The sequence below is a fragment of the Embiotoca jacksoni genome, unplaced genomic scaffold, assembly GCF_022577435.1.
Source record: "Embiotoca jacksoni isolate LCO1_2020_lvr unplaced genomic scaffold, fEmbJac1.0.p SCAF_6, whole genome shotgun sequence".
NCBI classification, from domain to species: domain Eukaryota; kingdom Metazoa; phylum Chordata; class Actinopteri; family Embiotocidae; genus Embiotoca; species Embiotoca jacksoni.
Genome location: NW_027185414.1, coordinates 10,707,513 through 10,724,075, shown reverse-complemented (window position 1 = coordinate 10,724,075; position 16,563 = coordinate 10,707,513). Strand labels below are relative to the sequence as shown.

Here is a 16,563-nt window from a genome sequence, read left to right as displayed (position 1 = left end):
TGCTATATTAATTACAAAGAAAAACACATTACAGGGTTTGGTTGCCATAGCAATGCAGAAATTAATTAGCATAGACAACTAACTAGCTAGAGGGGGTGTAAATGACTTGCTGCATTCTGTCTTGCTGGAGACTTTCAATATGTTTATGCGTACATATTTGTATGAGAATGTTTGTGCAGCATGTGTATGGATTGTATAACGCTGGTTGTGTTTGCGAGGCTTCATATCGCTATAATACAGGTGTCAGATGTGATAACATACAGGACATGGTTTGGTACCCACATGCACACACACACACACATAAGGGCTTGAAGTGATCTGAACATGAATATCTTTCTCTTGGGGCTAGCTTACACTGAAAACGGATATTCTCTCAATCAATGCTCAAATAATTTTTTTATTAACAGTCAAATTGGCACAGCAGTTTATTATTCAATATGTTCGTTTGGAAGAGGTGCCATGAAGCACAGTTGGAAATGATCAATCAAACAAAAAAATACCCAAAACACATGACATGAAACACAAACTGATGACGCAACATGAAATGTATTTTGAAGTGTTTATGTCTGAACACATGTAACCATGTGCGTCCATGCCATCACCATCACTTGTCCTTGAATTGGGAGGACTTGCCAACCGCAGTCCTTAGCCTGAGTTTCAGAGAGGGCACGGCAGCAGGGTGGGTTCTCTGAAAGAGGACAAGACAGTGGCTTTGCATGCTTTGATGTGTTGGTCTTCATAGATGTTGGTCTCCTTTGAAATCTCGCTTCTTTGAAAGTTTGTGTGCAAACAAGTCTCATGAAGTAAACCATGTTGATGACGTACTTTAGCCTGCATCTCGCCAGAGGCTACATTCATGTAGCCGCTGTTTGTGATTGACAACCTTAATAATTGGCTTTCTGAATGTTGATTTGAATTAGCGAAGGGTAAGTGCTCATCAGGTATTCTGCTCCACAAAGTTGTGTTTTCCTTACTGTATACAAGAGTAACACTGCTTAGCCTGCCTGTATGTGTGAAGTGGGATGTGAAACCCAATCGAAGAAGGTATGAAATACTGGAAACAGATGCTACACACAGATCAGATTAGGCACACAATCTCAATATTTAATTGATCAATATTAAATATAATCTATATATTAAAATGTATGTGTTGTCCTAGCTGTCTGTGCATGTGTACATATACCCTTTGCGTGGTAAATGCTGCCTTTCCATTAATAGCCTGTGCTACGAATCTTGTCCCAGCTTGTGGAGAGTTAAGTCCACAGAGGAGCCCCCTGCTATAGTGTAAATGAGCTAGCTGACTGCAAGAAATCCTGGCTTTTATTAGCAGGCCATCAACATCACTGCCCAGTGCTATAAATGAAATAGTTGTTTAAATTGCTGCCTGTTTTTTATGTGAAAGTTTTTTGCTGGTGCCTGTTTTTAATTTATCTGGCTATCCATGGTGGTGCCTGACTGTAAATGAACTGCATATAAACTCTGCCGCCTGTTTTTAAATTACTCCACCATCTGCAAGAGTTGCACTGTAAATGAGGCATTTGCTACCAGAGCTGCATGAGAAAATAATGTACTTCAATGTGTTAGTTGGCGTCCAATTAGCTAGCTGTCTGCACCTGAATATAGATGAGGAACTTGGCTTCATTGTAGGGTAATTTAAGTGAGAATTTAGTCGATGTAAATGCCTGTTTTCTCTTGGGATATCTGGAGGCAGTCCAGGTGTCTCCAGGGGTTGTTCTATAACACCATAGTCTGCTCACAGTTAGAAAAATAGAGCTCATCCTTAATGTGTGACTGAACAAATAATGTTTTGACAGTTACTTTGGATGGTTGGTAATCTAATACAAGGCCAAACAGGATATGGAAGTTGAAATAGTCACCTTCATGCGCCGCTGTAAATAGACCATTTATATCAAGAGTAAAATGTCAAGTCCTCATTATTGCCAGTGAGAGATGATTGGTTTCACACCAAGTGTTATTATGATGCTACATATCTGAATCACGTGGATCTATACCTCAGGCAGTGTTAGCAGCACACTGAACGAGCAAAGTTACTTTCACTAGCTATAGAGGGACTGTATCACTATACTTAAACTCACTCTTGCCAGTACAACAGTCACTGAATAACACAGAATATTTAAATCCAGGAAGTACAGATAGTACGCTTCAGGAACCACACAGAAAACCTGCCCATATTTCTTTTCTCTGTTCTGTCTCCATCTTCTCATGGGGTAACACCTCTTTTTGACCCGGTGTAAAAATGTCTCTGACTGTACACAAAGTAAAGCATGATTCTTTCTCACAACCTCCACCTACTTCTTATCTATCTGTCCCCAAGCTCTCCATCCTATCCTTCCTCTTTTATATACCTCACCTTCTCTCTCAGTCTCCCTCTCTTTTCTCTGCCCTCTCTTCTGACTCTCTCACTGACAGTGATAAATTGCCTGTTGGGTTGGGTAATCCATCTTGCCGTATCCCACACCTGAATACACAGTCTCCGACGCCCTCTCACTGCTCCCATGCTCCCCTCTTTTCCTTCTCTTTTTCCCCTCCATCCGTTCTCTCCTCCAGTATCCTTCCATCCCAAGGTTAGTGGGGCTCACTGCAGAGGAGCTGCAGGTAAAGATCTGCCTGACAACTCCCACTTATACATGTGTGCACACACACTAGGAAACAGGGGAACAGAGCGTGCATAGAACCAGTATGTGTACCTTCAAATAACATATACAAACTCAGTGTACCAGTGCATGTTCGGGTTTTTCCTCAGAACTCAAACCAAGGCAAAATAATAAAAAAATACAGTATGTCAGGTTGTCAGTCATGAACGATCACTGCAACTATAGCACTTTTTTTTTTTTTTTTAAATGGGGAGCTGAATTTGTACATGTGCTATATTCGGATGTCTGAGTCTGCATCTCCATCTATACGTTTTGTTACCAAGAGCTCCAGGCAATGACTATTTTTATTGAGTTGCAGTTGAAATTTTTTTGGTAATTTGGGTGTCCTGATCACCTGGTGTTTTAGACATATTTAGACAATGAGATGCAACTTTCTCGGTTTTATTACATTCACCCCACATTTTTTCCCCATATTTCCTGTCTTCATTTTCAATAAAAGCAATCTACTATAAAGCAAAATTAGCGGATAGATAATCTAATACATGATAATGAGTCTACAGCCATGGTAGCACCTCTGTGAATCGTTATTTGGCACTGCGGTGCTTTGAGCTAAATGCTAATATCAGCCTGATTCCATGCTCAATTATTGTGCTCAATGTCAGCTAACGAGTCCAAACATTTGTATAACTTTCCAAAACTGATGTTTTCACTCTGACACTTCACGCTGTCATTCCCCAACTGTGCAAGAATGAGTAAAGATCTAAGGATTGAACTTTTCTCTCTGGCTCTCTTTTTTTCCCTTTGTTACTCAGCTATTTTTAGCAGTTTTATGTCAACAGCACTATGAACATCTTCCTGGAGAGACTGTGTGATATTTGTTTCATAATATCCCTGTTTTTCCCTGAGCTGGCTGTTTGTGGTCAGACATTACAAACTCGTTCTGAGAGACCATAAACCGGCTGCCTTAGGATTTATCTTGTGGACCATGAATGTTTGTATACATTTTTATAGCAATCTATATAATCATCGCCAACCTTTGAACACTGCCATTATAGTATGATAACAATGATAGGCCAATTATGATGGGTTTTAATAATCTTATAATGATGTATCCTGATGGACATCTAACATATTTCCTGTCTATCTCTCCACAACAAAATGTTTAAAAAAAAAATTAGGATTCAAATTTAAACATGAAACACAAACAGTGAAAAAAGATTCTTGAATTTGTAATTTGGTTTTAAAATACAAAGATCTCATGTTACACAGTTTGTTGCTTAAAGTATACACCAGAAAAATACAAACATCTGTACAACCTGAACTTATATTATAAACTAAAAGACAATAAAAACGAACTGTTTTTGTGAGTTTTGACACAAAACGATAACTACTTTGAAAAATGAATTATTACATAAACAAACTAATGCAATAAACCAGGACATAAGCTAATTTGTAAGTTACTTCCCCTGGCTTATACAAAGAGGTTTTATGGGGTTTAAAATAAACCTTGAATTTCCTCAGAGCGTGCTTCAATCAATCTGCAAACCTCTAAAACTAAAACACTTTTTAACGGTCAAATATCCATTAGAGTCAACGTAGCGTACTTGCTTTTTTTTCCAGGCTTCATAGTCACACAGTAGCACTCATTCATACAAGGGAGCCCTGTAGAGCAAAGCACAGTGCTCCACTCTGTAGCCAGCAAGGTCCTCAAAGGAAGCAGCTGAGATCGAAGAGCTTTGCTCAAGAGCATGTTTGTTACTCATAGAGACTCCATCTATGTTTCACATGGACATCAAACCTGCATTCAAACTGACAACTCCAGCCACAAGGCTGCATTACCAACTGCTAGATTGTTGTTGCTTGACAAGATGTGATCAATCAGATATTGCTTATGCTTTGTCACGTATCAAATGGGAGATTGAGCGAGACGGAATCGAGCGTAAAGAGGAGAGTTACAGCTTTAGCTCAACTCTCTCTCTGACACTGTATGTAGCCTGGTGTACAGTCAACAGTAGATAACAGTAAATAACAACAACCATTTCGAACCATCTAAATCGAGCCCCACAGGCTCCATCTGCTCAAGGTAATTGGAAAGTTTAACGGTTAAAGGCTATTCTCTGCATCTGATTGAAGCACAAACTGGGAACAAACAGCAAATATAGAGGAGTCTCTACACACACACTCATTCTCATTCCACTTTTGTGCAGCCGATGAATTATTGCTTTTCCCTTTCTTTTAACCTCTGTTCGAGTAGTTTTTTTTATTTTCTTTCTCTCTCCTTGTCCTTCCTTCTCTCTCTTTTATTTTCGACCCCGTCCATCTTTTTTTGATAAGCTGGAGAGAGGCATGCTGCTGGGCTGAGATGGATGATAAGTATTAGGAGAAAGTGGATGATATTTATTAGTCAGCATGGGCTGAGAGGGTGACGAATGACAAAAAAGAGAGCCTGGCAGAGGGCAAATCAACTACTTATGATTTATTTTAAGAATCAGCAGGATCATAAAGGAGTCCCATTAAAAGAATAAAAGCCGTTTTAAAAATATATGACAGTAAGTGATACACAAATACAGCAGTGAAATGGAGCCAGACTGGAAACTGCTGCTTAAATGTCATCTCTGTTCTCGTTTCACCTCCTGCCCTTTACAATGCTCTGACACAATAGACTTACAGTCCTGCTTAAAATACACACACACACACACACACACACACACACACACACACACACACACACACACACACACACACACACAGGTTATCTTCTTATCCTCTCTTTGGAATTAGTCAGCCTCTTAACGTATATAGTTAGGCTAGGAATGTACACACACGCACACACTTATTTTGCAGGCCAGCAGTGCAGTGTATAGAACAGGAATGTCATTACAGTACTTGTAAAACATGAACAACTGACTGGCAGAGCCGTGCCTCTAGTTTTGACCCTAAAAGGCAGGTCTGTTGCCACAGTAGAAGCACTTTTGTGCAGGCAACTACGTCACCTCTTGCCACACAATTGCTGCATCCCACTCCTCCTTACTGTTCCTCACATCTATAAATTCACTTTCCAATATGCTTTGTTGGTAGCAGCAGTACAAAATGCTGCAGTCTTAAATTTGATTCACCTTTTTTAAAAAAAACATAAATCTTGCTTACAAAATGACTCATCCCCAGACAAAATCAGATACTAATAAAGTGACATTAATCTGATGAAATCTGCAAGACTTTGTGAACTTTTGCAAAGACCCAAAGTTTTAAACAAAATAAGAGGACCAGGACCAGGAGGCCATTTTTAGTTTTGTTGTTGCCATATTTGTCAGACCCCAAAATGTCATTGTATCATCTCAGAGAGATATAAAGGCACAGCAGCGGTTGTTCACAGTAGCAGACGCTCCTATTCTGTAAATAAAGCTGTGAGCCCTGCACTTTAACAAAACTGCAGGAGGCTGTATCTGTGCGTGCGTGCGTGCGTGCGTGCGTGCGTGCGTGTGTGCGTGTGTGCGTGCGTGTGTGTGTGTGTGTGTGTGTGTGTGTCTATGTGTCTTTGACAGAAAACAAATTGATCCTTTTTCCTCTAGATACCGCTTCAAGCTTCTCTGGTTTCATCTGTATTCAGCAGATGTATCCTGATGACTTCATCCCTTGTTTCATATTCATGCCACACATCCAAACATCAACATTACAAAAAGAAAGAACCACTTCCTTCATTGAGTAGAAGATTAAAAAAAAAGCAAGTTAGTAGAACATTTCCACTCACATTCAGTATTTTAATCATATAATCTAATTCAAATAACAGGTACTTTTAAATGTGATCTAATAACCATTATTCTTTTCAATAACACATATACATCAACTCACCAACATAAACATACACATTTAGACAATTTTACAGGAGAGGGTGCTTTGATGTCATTATTGGCACAATAGTGATGGCGCTTGAAACCTCGAGTGTAATATTACGATTATACAACAAGTTACCATCTAAATAAAATATGTCATCAAATTGTATTCATATCGTGGGGCAATTCGCTTTCAAAATCTGTGATGCATTATGGTGATTTGAGCACGTTCCAAATATACGTTTGACCAATCGCTGGGTCGGAACTACTTGTATAATCATGTCAATATTGTTCTTATGTTATCCTCTATTCTTAACCCTGAAGTAGTCTATTACCTTCCCTTACTTTGCAAGTGTCTCTAGTTTTAAAGTTGAAAAAAATTAGTTTTCACAAAAGTACAGACATGCACAGACACACACATTATCCCCGTCATACATCAGCCTGTCACGAGATCCTGGTGAGAGATGCTGAACATAGATGTGTTATCTGTGACTATGTGATAGCATGTGATGATGATGATGATGATGTGTGTGTGTGTGTGTGTGTGTGTGTGTGTGTGTGTGTGTGTGTGTGTGTGTGTGTGTGTGTGTGTGTGTGTGTGTGTGTGTGTGTGTGCATGCCTCTGTGTGATATATCAGCTCATGACAGCAGGTTGGCTAATGTTAGAAGTGTGGTTAGCAGGACTTCAAATAAACCGTTGAGCGAGCCAGACTTCACAGTGTCATGGAGTGATGGAGCTGGCACCTGCCGCGACTGGAACTCCGGAACATTGTCACTTTTCAACTTCGCTCTGGAAGACTGAGTCGAAAACTTTTAAAAGTCTGAGAAAAAACGTGCCTGAACGGGCACACCATATAGACAGATACAAAAAAACATTTTTGACATTTTATAATATAAAACAATTTCCATGTTGTCATCTTCATAGGTTGTGTTATGATCAGATACTGTACTGTACTCAGATACTTTGTTTCATCACTCACACAAATTCACCGTAGACGTAACAGAACAAGACAGAAAGAAGAGACAGCTGCATAACTACTGTATAGTGTGCTCTATATATGTTTGTATTGGGGCAGTGAAGGAGAGGCAGTTGCCATGGTAGCTATGGCCCTCATGGCAGCAGGTGCTGTTGCCACTTTCACTGCCATCCGGCAGTGTACATGTGTTCTTGGAAGTGCACATGCACACATGCCAGTGTGTTCATTTGTGTGTGTTTCTGTATGAACCTCAGGGTCCAGTAACTCTGTGTGCATGTTGGTGTGTGTGTTTGTGAGTGTCTTTATACTTGTGTGTGACAGTGAGTGTTTGGATGTGTGCACTCATGCATGTGATTTGCCTGTTATTGCGTTATGTTGTCGTTCTCTTGGAGTGGTGGCAACGTTTGAGTTGGTCTCGGGGCCTGTGAGGAATGCAGAGGTGCTAAAAATGTAAAACTGGTTTCTCTTTGTCTCTGCTTTAATAAGTGAACTGCAACTCTTCATTTTATTTCAATATATCTTTTCTTATTTCTGTCTTGATTTGACCATTTTAATGAGTGTAATCAAGGGGATATAGAAAGATGGAGTGATGACAAGTGTCCTAAACCTAAATCAAGATCATTCAACCACCAGGATGCAACATTTCGTACAGAATGTATGTTTTAATCTTAATTTACCAGGTCATTAAATGGAAGACTCTGTTAAGACACAGTGACACAGCATTATAAATCACACATCAAACCAACTAAAAACAGAGAGAAATATGCTAAGTGAGATATGACCAAGTTTCCTAATTAAAATTACAATTAGCCTGTGACTGCAGATCAAGAGTCAAAATGGCATCTGCTGTACAAACACTTGGCATCTGCTGAGTTTTATAATGTGCGTTTTGCTGAGTTTCCCAATTCATGCACATTGGCAAACTCAGAATCTTCATCTGCTGTCTTTTGGATGTGGCAAAGCTTTTTGTGGCTTCTCTGGCTCTTTATCGACAGGTTATATACCGACACAGTGTGTTGACTGTGGCAGCCTACTGGTTGGGGAAGTTAGTCTAATTAAGTGCGTCCGCTATGGGTCACTGACACTAATGATAATTATAGCACTATTAGAGAAAGCGGTCTTCTTTTTTCCCCTGTAGCTACTCATTTCTCTCCCTGTTCTTTATTTTCTCTTTCTTCTTTTCTTCCTCTAAATTGATATCTTTGTTTCTCTCATTTCTCTTGAGCCGGATTTAGAAAAAGGTGTGTGTGTGTGTGTGTGTGTGTGTGTGTGTGTGTGTGTGTGTGTGTGTGTGTGTGTGTGTGTGTGTGTGTACTTGTGTTGCTATGTTTGTGTAGGAAAATTTTAGTTTAAACCAAATGGACTGAGGCTATTTCTGTGTTGTGAGGACAACTTCAAAAGGATGTTTGAGGTGAAGACTTGGATTTAGAGTTAAGGTTAGATTTATGTTTGGGCACTGGTTGAGGTAAAGCATGTAAAATGCCAAAAAGACAGATGAGAACAAGACAAAGGACAAGGAAAAGGAGGTGTAAGAGTTGAAAAATAGCAAAATATTCTGGTCAGAACAGGTCAGACCCTTTTTGTCTCCATAACCTTTGAGGATATAATTAGATCTGTTGACGCAGATGACATTTTACATGATCTTACTAACAGCATGTAATTAAAAAAAGGCTGGCAATGGTACTGAGGACATGCACATGGTCAGAAATAATTTTCAAACCTCCTATTCTTTAGTAAATATCAACACCCATTTCATTTTAACACCAGTGAAATGACCAACATTAAAGAATGTGAAATGCCACTGATCTCTGTTGTTACAAGATGTTATTACCATATTTACAAATAGGCTGTTCTCCAGTCTCCTGACCAACTCTTCAACAAAGCAGTTTGGCATTTTGGGTTTTCAGGTCACTTAAGAATCCATGTGTGTTTGTGGGGGCGGGTCAAACTGACATAAACCTGGTAATAAGCTCTTCAGTTCAGCCTGCATCAACATCTCCCTCCGTTCACACACATCCATCCATCCACACCATATTGCAGTTATTGATGAAGCCACCTCTTTATATGGTAATGTCTTTCACACCTGAAAGGCATCAGGAGGGCATGATCACTCTCACTCTCTCGCTGACACACAGTGTGTGTGTGTGTGTGTGTGTGTGTGTGTGTGTGTGTGTGTGTGTGTGTGTGTGTGTGTGTACACACACTTTTTAACTATATATATTCAGTCTTACTTCTTGCCAAAAACACACACTAACATGCGCTATTATTCACATGAACTCCATATATTTTCACACTCTATCTGTCTCTCAGCCTCATGTACACAACTATGAGGAGCTCATTAACACTGATGGAGATATGTATGCGGCTCACATCTGTCACATGTCGCTGCCGTGGCAACACCAGCTGCCGTGGTTACCGGAGGCCTGCTCCTGCAGTGTTATGGGATTTGGTTATTACAGGATAGCTAGCTACCGGTGTACAGAAATATATCCCTTTGTGCACAGATTGTTGAGCAGTGATACTTCACTATTTGATCTGATAAGTACTCTAATTACAGACTAATTACTGGTTGTAGGTGACAATTATCTGGTGACTGGAATTAGTTGAACTGATTATGTCCACAGGCGTATCAATCCCACTTGTTTTGGTGGATTGAAAAGACATCTGAAACAGCAGATAGATCAGTTCTATCAGTTCTATCAGCTCGAAACCGTTAGCTCACCTGATGGTCAGATAAAATTGGTTCATTATGTTGGGCATTAAAAGCATTAGGTTGGCAATATTAAAGATAACACTTTCAGTCATGCGTGAAACTGATGATGCAGCCCTCACAGTTTGTCAGTCTTTGGAGAATTACAATGACTCTGCCAGGTGTTTTATGTACATTGTGATTAGTAGTGCATTGTGTCATTCACTGGTGCAGTAGTTTGAAGTTTGAAGTATATAGGGCTGCAATTGAGTTATTGTCATTATTCATTGATATGTCTGATAATATTAATAACATATGGTTAGATGGACCATTTACACATGACCCATTGTGTCAACACAGACAAAAGGTCTTACAAATTCTACTAATTAAGTTACAACAAGCTTGCATGTCAACAGCTTAATCTCCATGACTACTAACAAATTCCTATAATTATTATTGTCATTATAAATAATACATGTAATAAGTGTATAAGTTGTATGAATACAAATCTGACAACGAAGTAGGTAGAGAAACAGATATTTTCAGGAGTAACTCTTGGCTTGCACTTTTAAAAGAACTGGCTAAGTTTATGGTAACTGGGGCATGAACAAGGAAAACAGGTCACAGAAAGCTTTAGTTTCCCAGAGTCACTCCACTGTAACTGTAAATGATCCCAGCCTTATAAATGTGCACTAAAGTTAAAAATCTATGTACAGCAGAAACTGCTGACGGCTGTTTAATATACAGCCACATCTAAGCAAATACATCAATGGGTCAGCTAATATAAACATTTTAAGTGCATTTATACATATATATATATATATATATATATATATCCAAAAGAGTCTCCAACAGTACTTCACGTGATGTCTTCAAATTGACCAAAAAAAAAAAAAAAAAAAAAAGAACAGATGCAAGCAATCTCAATAAATCTGAAGTTGCCAGTGAGAGGTCCTCAGGGAGTGAATAAATTCCCAAACATGTCCTTCTTTGGCTTTATTTTTATGTCTGATGTAGAATTGTATATGTTTCACTTCATAAACATGAATGGTTTTGACTTTCAGTTGATCTGAAACAGACACTTTGCTGGTGAATAAAACACACACAGTGACCCACTTTCCAGAGCTGAACTGGACCAACCAAAAACAGATCCACCTCCATCCCTTTATCATTTGGGCGTGGACATAAGGATATACACACCAGTGGAACAGGACAGAGGCCTTAAGTGAGTACAGCTGTGTAGCCAGATGTGCTTTTGAATCCTGTGGTTACAAGTGTGCGCGTGTTGTGCGTGCATGTGTGTTTCTAAACCTAAAAGCATACATGCTCACTCTAATCCCTCAACAGAGCACTTTTTAGCCACACTCTCCTGCCCAGACTGCCACCGGCAACATGAACTGCCTACCCTCCTCTCTGTCCCTTATCCAGCTGACTGAGAAACAGGAGTAATCATAGTATGGACAAAATTACCTGAAATGGATTTCCATTTAATTTGAGTATGACACTTAAGTCACATCAGGATGAGATCACGACATGCAGTCCAACAATTTTCTATTATTTCTTATATCAATCACTCAATTTCATCTTCCGTCTATCTCTTCGTCTCTAAACCGTCATGTCTCCTTTGAGTCATGAGCAGGTTAACTACTATTGGATGTTTAAATGCATTAATGAGGTGCATTCAGGACATTTAATGGACAGAATAATGCACTTTGTTTACATTAGCTAATAGTTGCTTACAGAATCTTAAGGTGGATGAGCATTCAAACAGTGGTTCGTTTGCCGCAACATAATATCTTGACATTTAAGCACACTGACAAATTACACTTATTTGTGTGTGTGCATGTCAGACACACACACTGAACTGCTGACATCCAAACAGCAAAATATTCAAAAGGCAAGAGCGGTGAAGGTCATCATTAGCATAGTATTAACAGCCCTGTATAAGAATGTGTGTGTGTACTTGTATTACTCATGTTGTGGGGACATTACACACTTACGTTGTGGAGACATTGTGTATTGTTTTGGGGACAAAAAGATCCAAGTAACATTAATCATTAAATTTTTATGGTGAAGATTTAATTTAAGGTTAGAATAGGGTTAAAGTCCGGCAAGTAGTGGTTATGGTCATGGAAAGTCTCCAGGAAATTAGAAAGTCAATGTAATCTGTGTGTGCGCGTGCGCAAGTGTATGCGTGCGTTGGAGGTCATATCAGTTTGTGGATGTGTTTTTGTATTCAAGCTGTGTGGGGTCACATATTTCTCGGTGTCCTGTGGGAATAACATGGGATCCCATGCTGACAGTACACCAGGAACACACACACACACACACACACACACACACACACACACACACACACACACACACACACACACACACACACACACACACACACACATAAACTGAACTGCTGCTCTGGCACATTTGGTGAAGGAGAAGAAATATTAAATCACATTGCCTCACCAAGGACATGAGTTCAGCTTTTCTTTGACAAAGAACACCTGCGCAGGTCAAAAGAGTAGAACAGTAAAAAAAAGAAAACCAGCCAGGAAATTTGAACTGGCTAAAATAACTGAACTGTTCAGTTCTGCAGTGATGGCACAGAATAACTTTTAAACAAGAACAACTAGCCACCTGTATAACAACAACAGGCTTAAAGTCAGAGAGCTAGACATATTGTACTGGCAATTTTCCTGTTAACAAAGATTCAACAGGACTGTGCACACGTTTTGGGTTTAACCTTAACATGCTGTTTTAAGTTTATCATGAGTAAAAGCATTTTTCCAATTCCAGGTATGTTTACAGATGGTTCCAACAATCTCATATCAAAGGAATAAATGTCCAACCGCTGCAGTCTGAAACCACCAATTGACCCTGTGTCAGTTCACTCATGGGAAACTTCAGTAGAACCAGATCAGAAGTCCATATTTGCTCTTCTGAGTGTGATATTTAATATGCTGCATGCATGGTGTTGAACACCTATGTGTACAAAGGCCAACTGATTCTCTGTCCATTTTCTTGTTCATATTCTGAGGTTTGATGCAGTCAAGCACACAAAGTCATTAAAATCACTATTTTTCATTGACAACTCCTTGAGCCATGAGAGATATTTAGAACTGTGATGCCCCTAAAATCCCATGTTTTGTCCAGTGACACTTCTAAGCTCATTTCTGTATGTGCAGCTGGTAAAAGCGAACTCTTTTATATGATACATTTTACATAAAGACATACAGTACGTACATCAGTTATAATACTGTAAGTTCTGCCTGCGCTTATTCTACACTGCAATAAAGTTAACCACAACGGGGAAGCTTTAATCAGCCTGAACTAAGCCCAACCTCACAAATAACGCTTTAATTAGTGGTCTGCCAACCTACAGTCGCCACTAACCTCAAATGTTCCTAACAATTTCCAAATGTCATGCTCTTAATAAGAATCCAGTGTCTCCACCTCTGTTATTGTCTTACAGGCTGTATAGTAGGTCTCACTGTTCTTCTGTAGTACTATATCTGACTCTCTCGCTAGCTGCACTTTATTAGCCCCATGGTGCGTTCGAAGCACTTATTTGTTACAAATTAACTCAAAGCCTGATATGTGGCCTACTATATTCATAGCTAACATCCAGTCAACTGTAAACTCCAACAACATGTTTAAAGAGTATGGAGTCGAAACCTCTGCCAGTACGTGTTTCTTCATTATTACTATGTGCATATCTGCTCTGTGAGCCAAACCAATGTCAAAACCAAAATACTCTTATTTTTTTCAATTGTGTATTTATAATTTGACTTAAGTGAAGCCAAAAAGCTGAACATAAACACAAAAAGACTTCCTTAGTGACAACAAATGTCTCTGCAGTGCAAAGCCAGGCTTTGCTTCCAACTGAAAAAAGCACATTAGTTGTTGCCCAGGTGTCTTTTACCAATTAATACATTTTGAGCCGGAAAATAATTCAGTGTAGAAATAACAATAGCCATATGAAATGCAAACATGATAATGATTTTTTTTTATTTTTTTTTTTATTATTTTTTTTATAGTACTTGATTTTATCCTACTGTATATCCTAAATCTACTGGCAGCAGTCATATCCTGAGTATTGAGACTCACTAATGGAAGTTAAACTGCTGATATGGACTACCCACAGAAAAAAAGGAATTAACTGTCAAAGAAAATGAGAAAAGGCAGCAGCCCATATGGATTCAAAACTGCTCGAAGAGGTCAATGTCTTTCAGTAATCCAACACATTAATTCCCCCAAAAGGAGAAAAGCAATATAGAATAAAGTGAGCTCATTGATTTTGGGGATATGATCAATCAGGTAAGATCGAAAACTCCAAACTAAAAATCAAAATTGTCTTGTGTGTTTATCATTTGGTTTTTGGCACACTGTCAGTGGTTGATTAACAGCTTCAGATACCATAATTACCCCAAATCCCAAAGGCTGTTTGGTTTCTGCTCGTTTTCACAGATGGATAAATAACAGCACTCTTATGATTTATGACAACAATAACTCAGATGACACAGCAACACAGTAAGCAAGGGAATGATTGGAAGCCCAGTCTTTCATGAGCAACCAAGTTAATAAGTGCCACTGTTTAAATGCCAAAGTTAATGAAGGAACAAGTTATTTCTGGATGATATGCTGGGTGAAGATCAGGTACAGAAACATATACAACATACAAGATGATCCGTACATACACATTCATACACACCATATAGGACAGAGGGACTAGAGAGCAATCAGATTTTTACCTTGCTGGAGTAAGGTCCAGGGATGAGCAGTTTCAGGGCTTGTCGCTTCAACTCTGTCAGCCTTGCATTGCAGTTCTCACACCATATACCTCTTTCACTCCCAGGGGAGCTTCCACTACCTGAGGCCGGTGATCCCGTCCCAAAACCCGGGGAGCCACCCAGAGAACCCGGTGATCCTGTCCCAATCCCTGGGGAGATGGTCCCTGGCGATCCAGAGAAAGATCCTGGTGAAGAGATCCCTGAGCCTGGGGACGGGGTGCCCGTGGAGCTGGGCATGGACCCAGCACCCTCTGGGGCGGGACGTGTGTTGGAGCGGGTGGTTTCCTCATAGGCCTTTCGGTACCAAGTGTCCGGGAAAAAGGAGGCAGATTTGGTTGGGGAAGTGTCAGGCATCTAGGGAAATGTTTTAAAAAGAAGAAAAGATTACAAATAAGTGTTTTCATGGCAGACATTTGGACATATCATGGCAGGACAAGCATCATTTATCATTGTGTGAATATTTGCACTGATAAGTCTGCCCACCCAACAGGTTGCATTGTGATGAGAACAAAATCATGAGGAAGGGATGACAGCACATCGTCTGTATTAGGCAAATTGAAGTCAAGCTATTTGCTTTTTGCCTGCAAAGCAAACTGTGTTCTCCTAACTGTATTCAGCAGGTTACAGCAGCGCATGTTTGAAATTCATGAGAGAGATAATCAACAACAAATGATTCTGGTAGAGAAATATTAACCTGCCACATAGCTCCAATAGTCATGCTTAGTCCATATGGCAACAATTGATAAAAGGTGAGTATAAATGGACATAAAGATGCGTGCAGGCTAAACAAACAGTCAACATGCTAATAACATACACACAGAATAAAGAGCCAACGAGTAAACAAATAATCTAACTAACATTAGGGCTTTAAATCAAATGGTTCAATTAAAAACCTACAAGCAGGAAGCAATAGGCTATCAAACATCTACTGCAATAGTGCTACAACCCAAAGTCAAGGCAGTCAGCATATTAGATGCGTCCATTAACCACTAAATAGGATCAACTCCGCGTAGACCTGGGTTATTTTGCTCCATTCAGCCACATGGGAGCATCAAATGAGCCGCAAGGACTCGAGAATTTGATCTTTTGCGGTTGGGTAAATCCAGTCAGAGAACAGACCCATTGATGTGGTGAAGGCTGGAGAGGCTGGGCATGACTGTGATCCCTTACAAGGGCTATAATAAGGCAGCAATGAGTAGGCTTATAGGTGAGAATGCGTAGTCTTCTCTAAATGAAGAGGTGGATATAACGTGACCAAACCCTGTGTCACAAAATAATGCAAATTGGCTGGAGTAACCTATAGTCGGTAGTGACACGAGAATGAGAATAATATCTGATTTAGTAGCTTTATCCTCATTTAATGATAGTTAAAGTGATGTGGCGGAGCTATCAGTGAAAAAGCATGCCATTGTTGTGACACCATGAGCAGTGAGGTATGAAGTGTGATCTTCACAAAGCAATCAATCATCAGCATGAGCACAAATCTAATGAGAGCTCTCATCACTTTTACATTTATGCCACCCTGAAAAGGGGAAGCAAACTACACGTTCCTACAGAATGGGTGGGCAGTGTGAGATGGAGCGCATGCATGCAGCACTGAATGGATGATAAGTTTTTATGTTTGCCATGGCTTATTGGTAACAGAGGATTGTCCACCCCTCTGCT

General features: G+C 39.7%; 1 protein-coding gene across 2 annotated transcripts in view; it reads right to left on the bottom strand.

The window, feature by feature from the left end:
- Window positions 1-16,563, bottom strand: part of kif26ba (kinesin family member 26Ba) — an 84,297-nt gene that overhangs the window by 67,032 nt on the left and 702 nt on the right. For both annotated transcript variants that reach the window (XM_069174110.1, XM_069174111.1), the window contains exon 2: window positions 14,860-15,252. In XM_069174110.1, coding sequence (XP_069030211.1) covers window positions 14,860-15,252 — 393 coding nt within the window. The remainder of the gene's footprint in view (window positions 1-14,859; window positions 15,253-16,563) is intronic.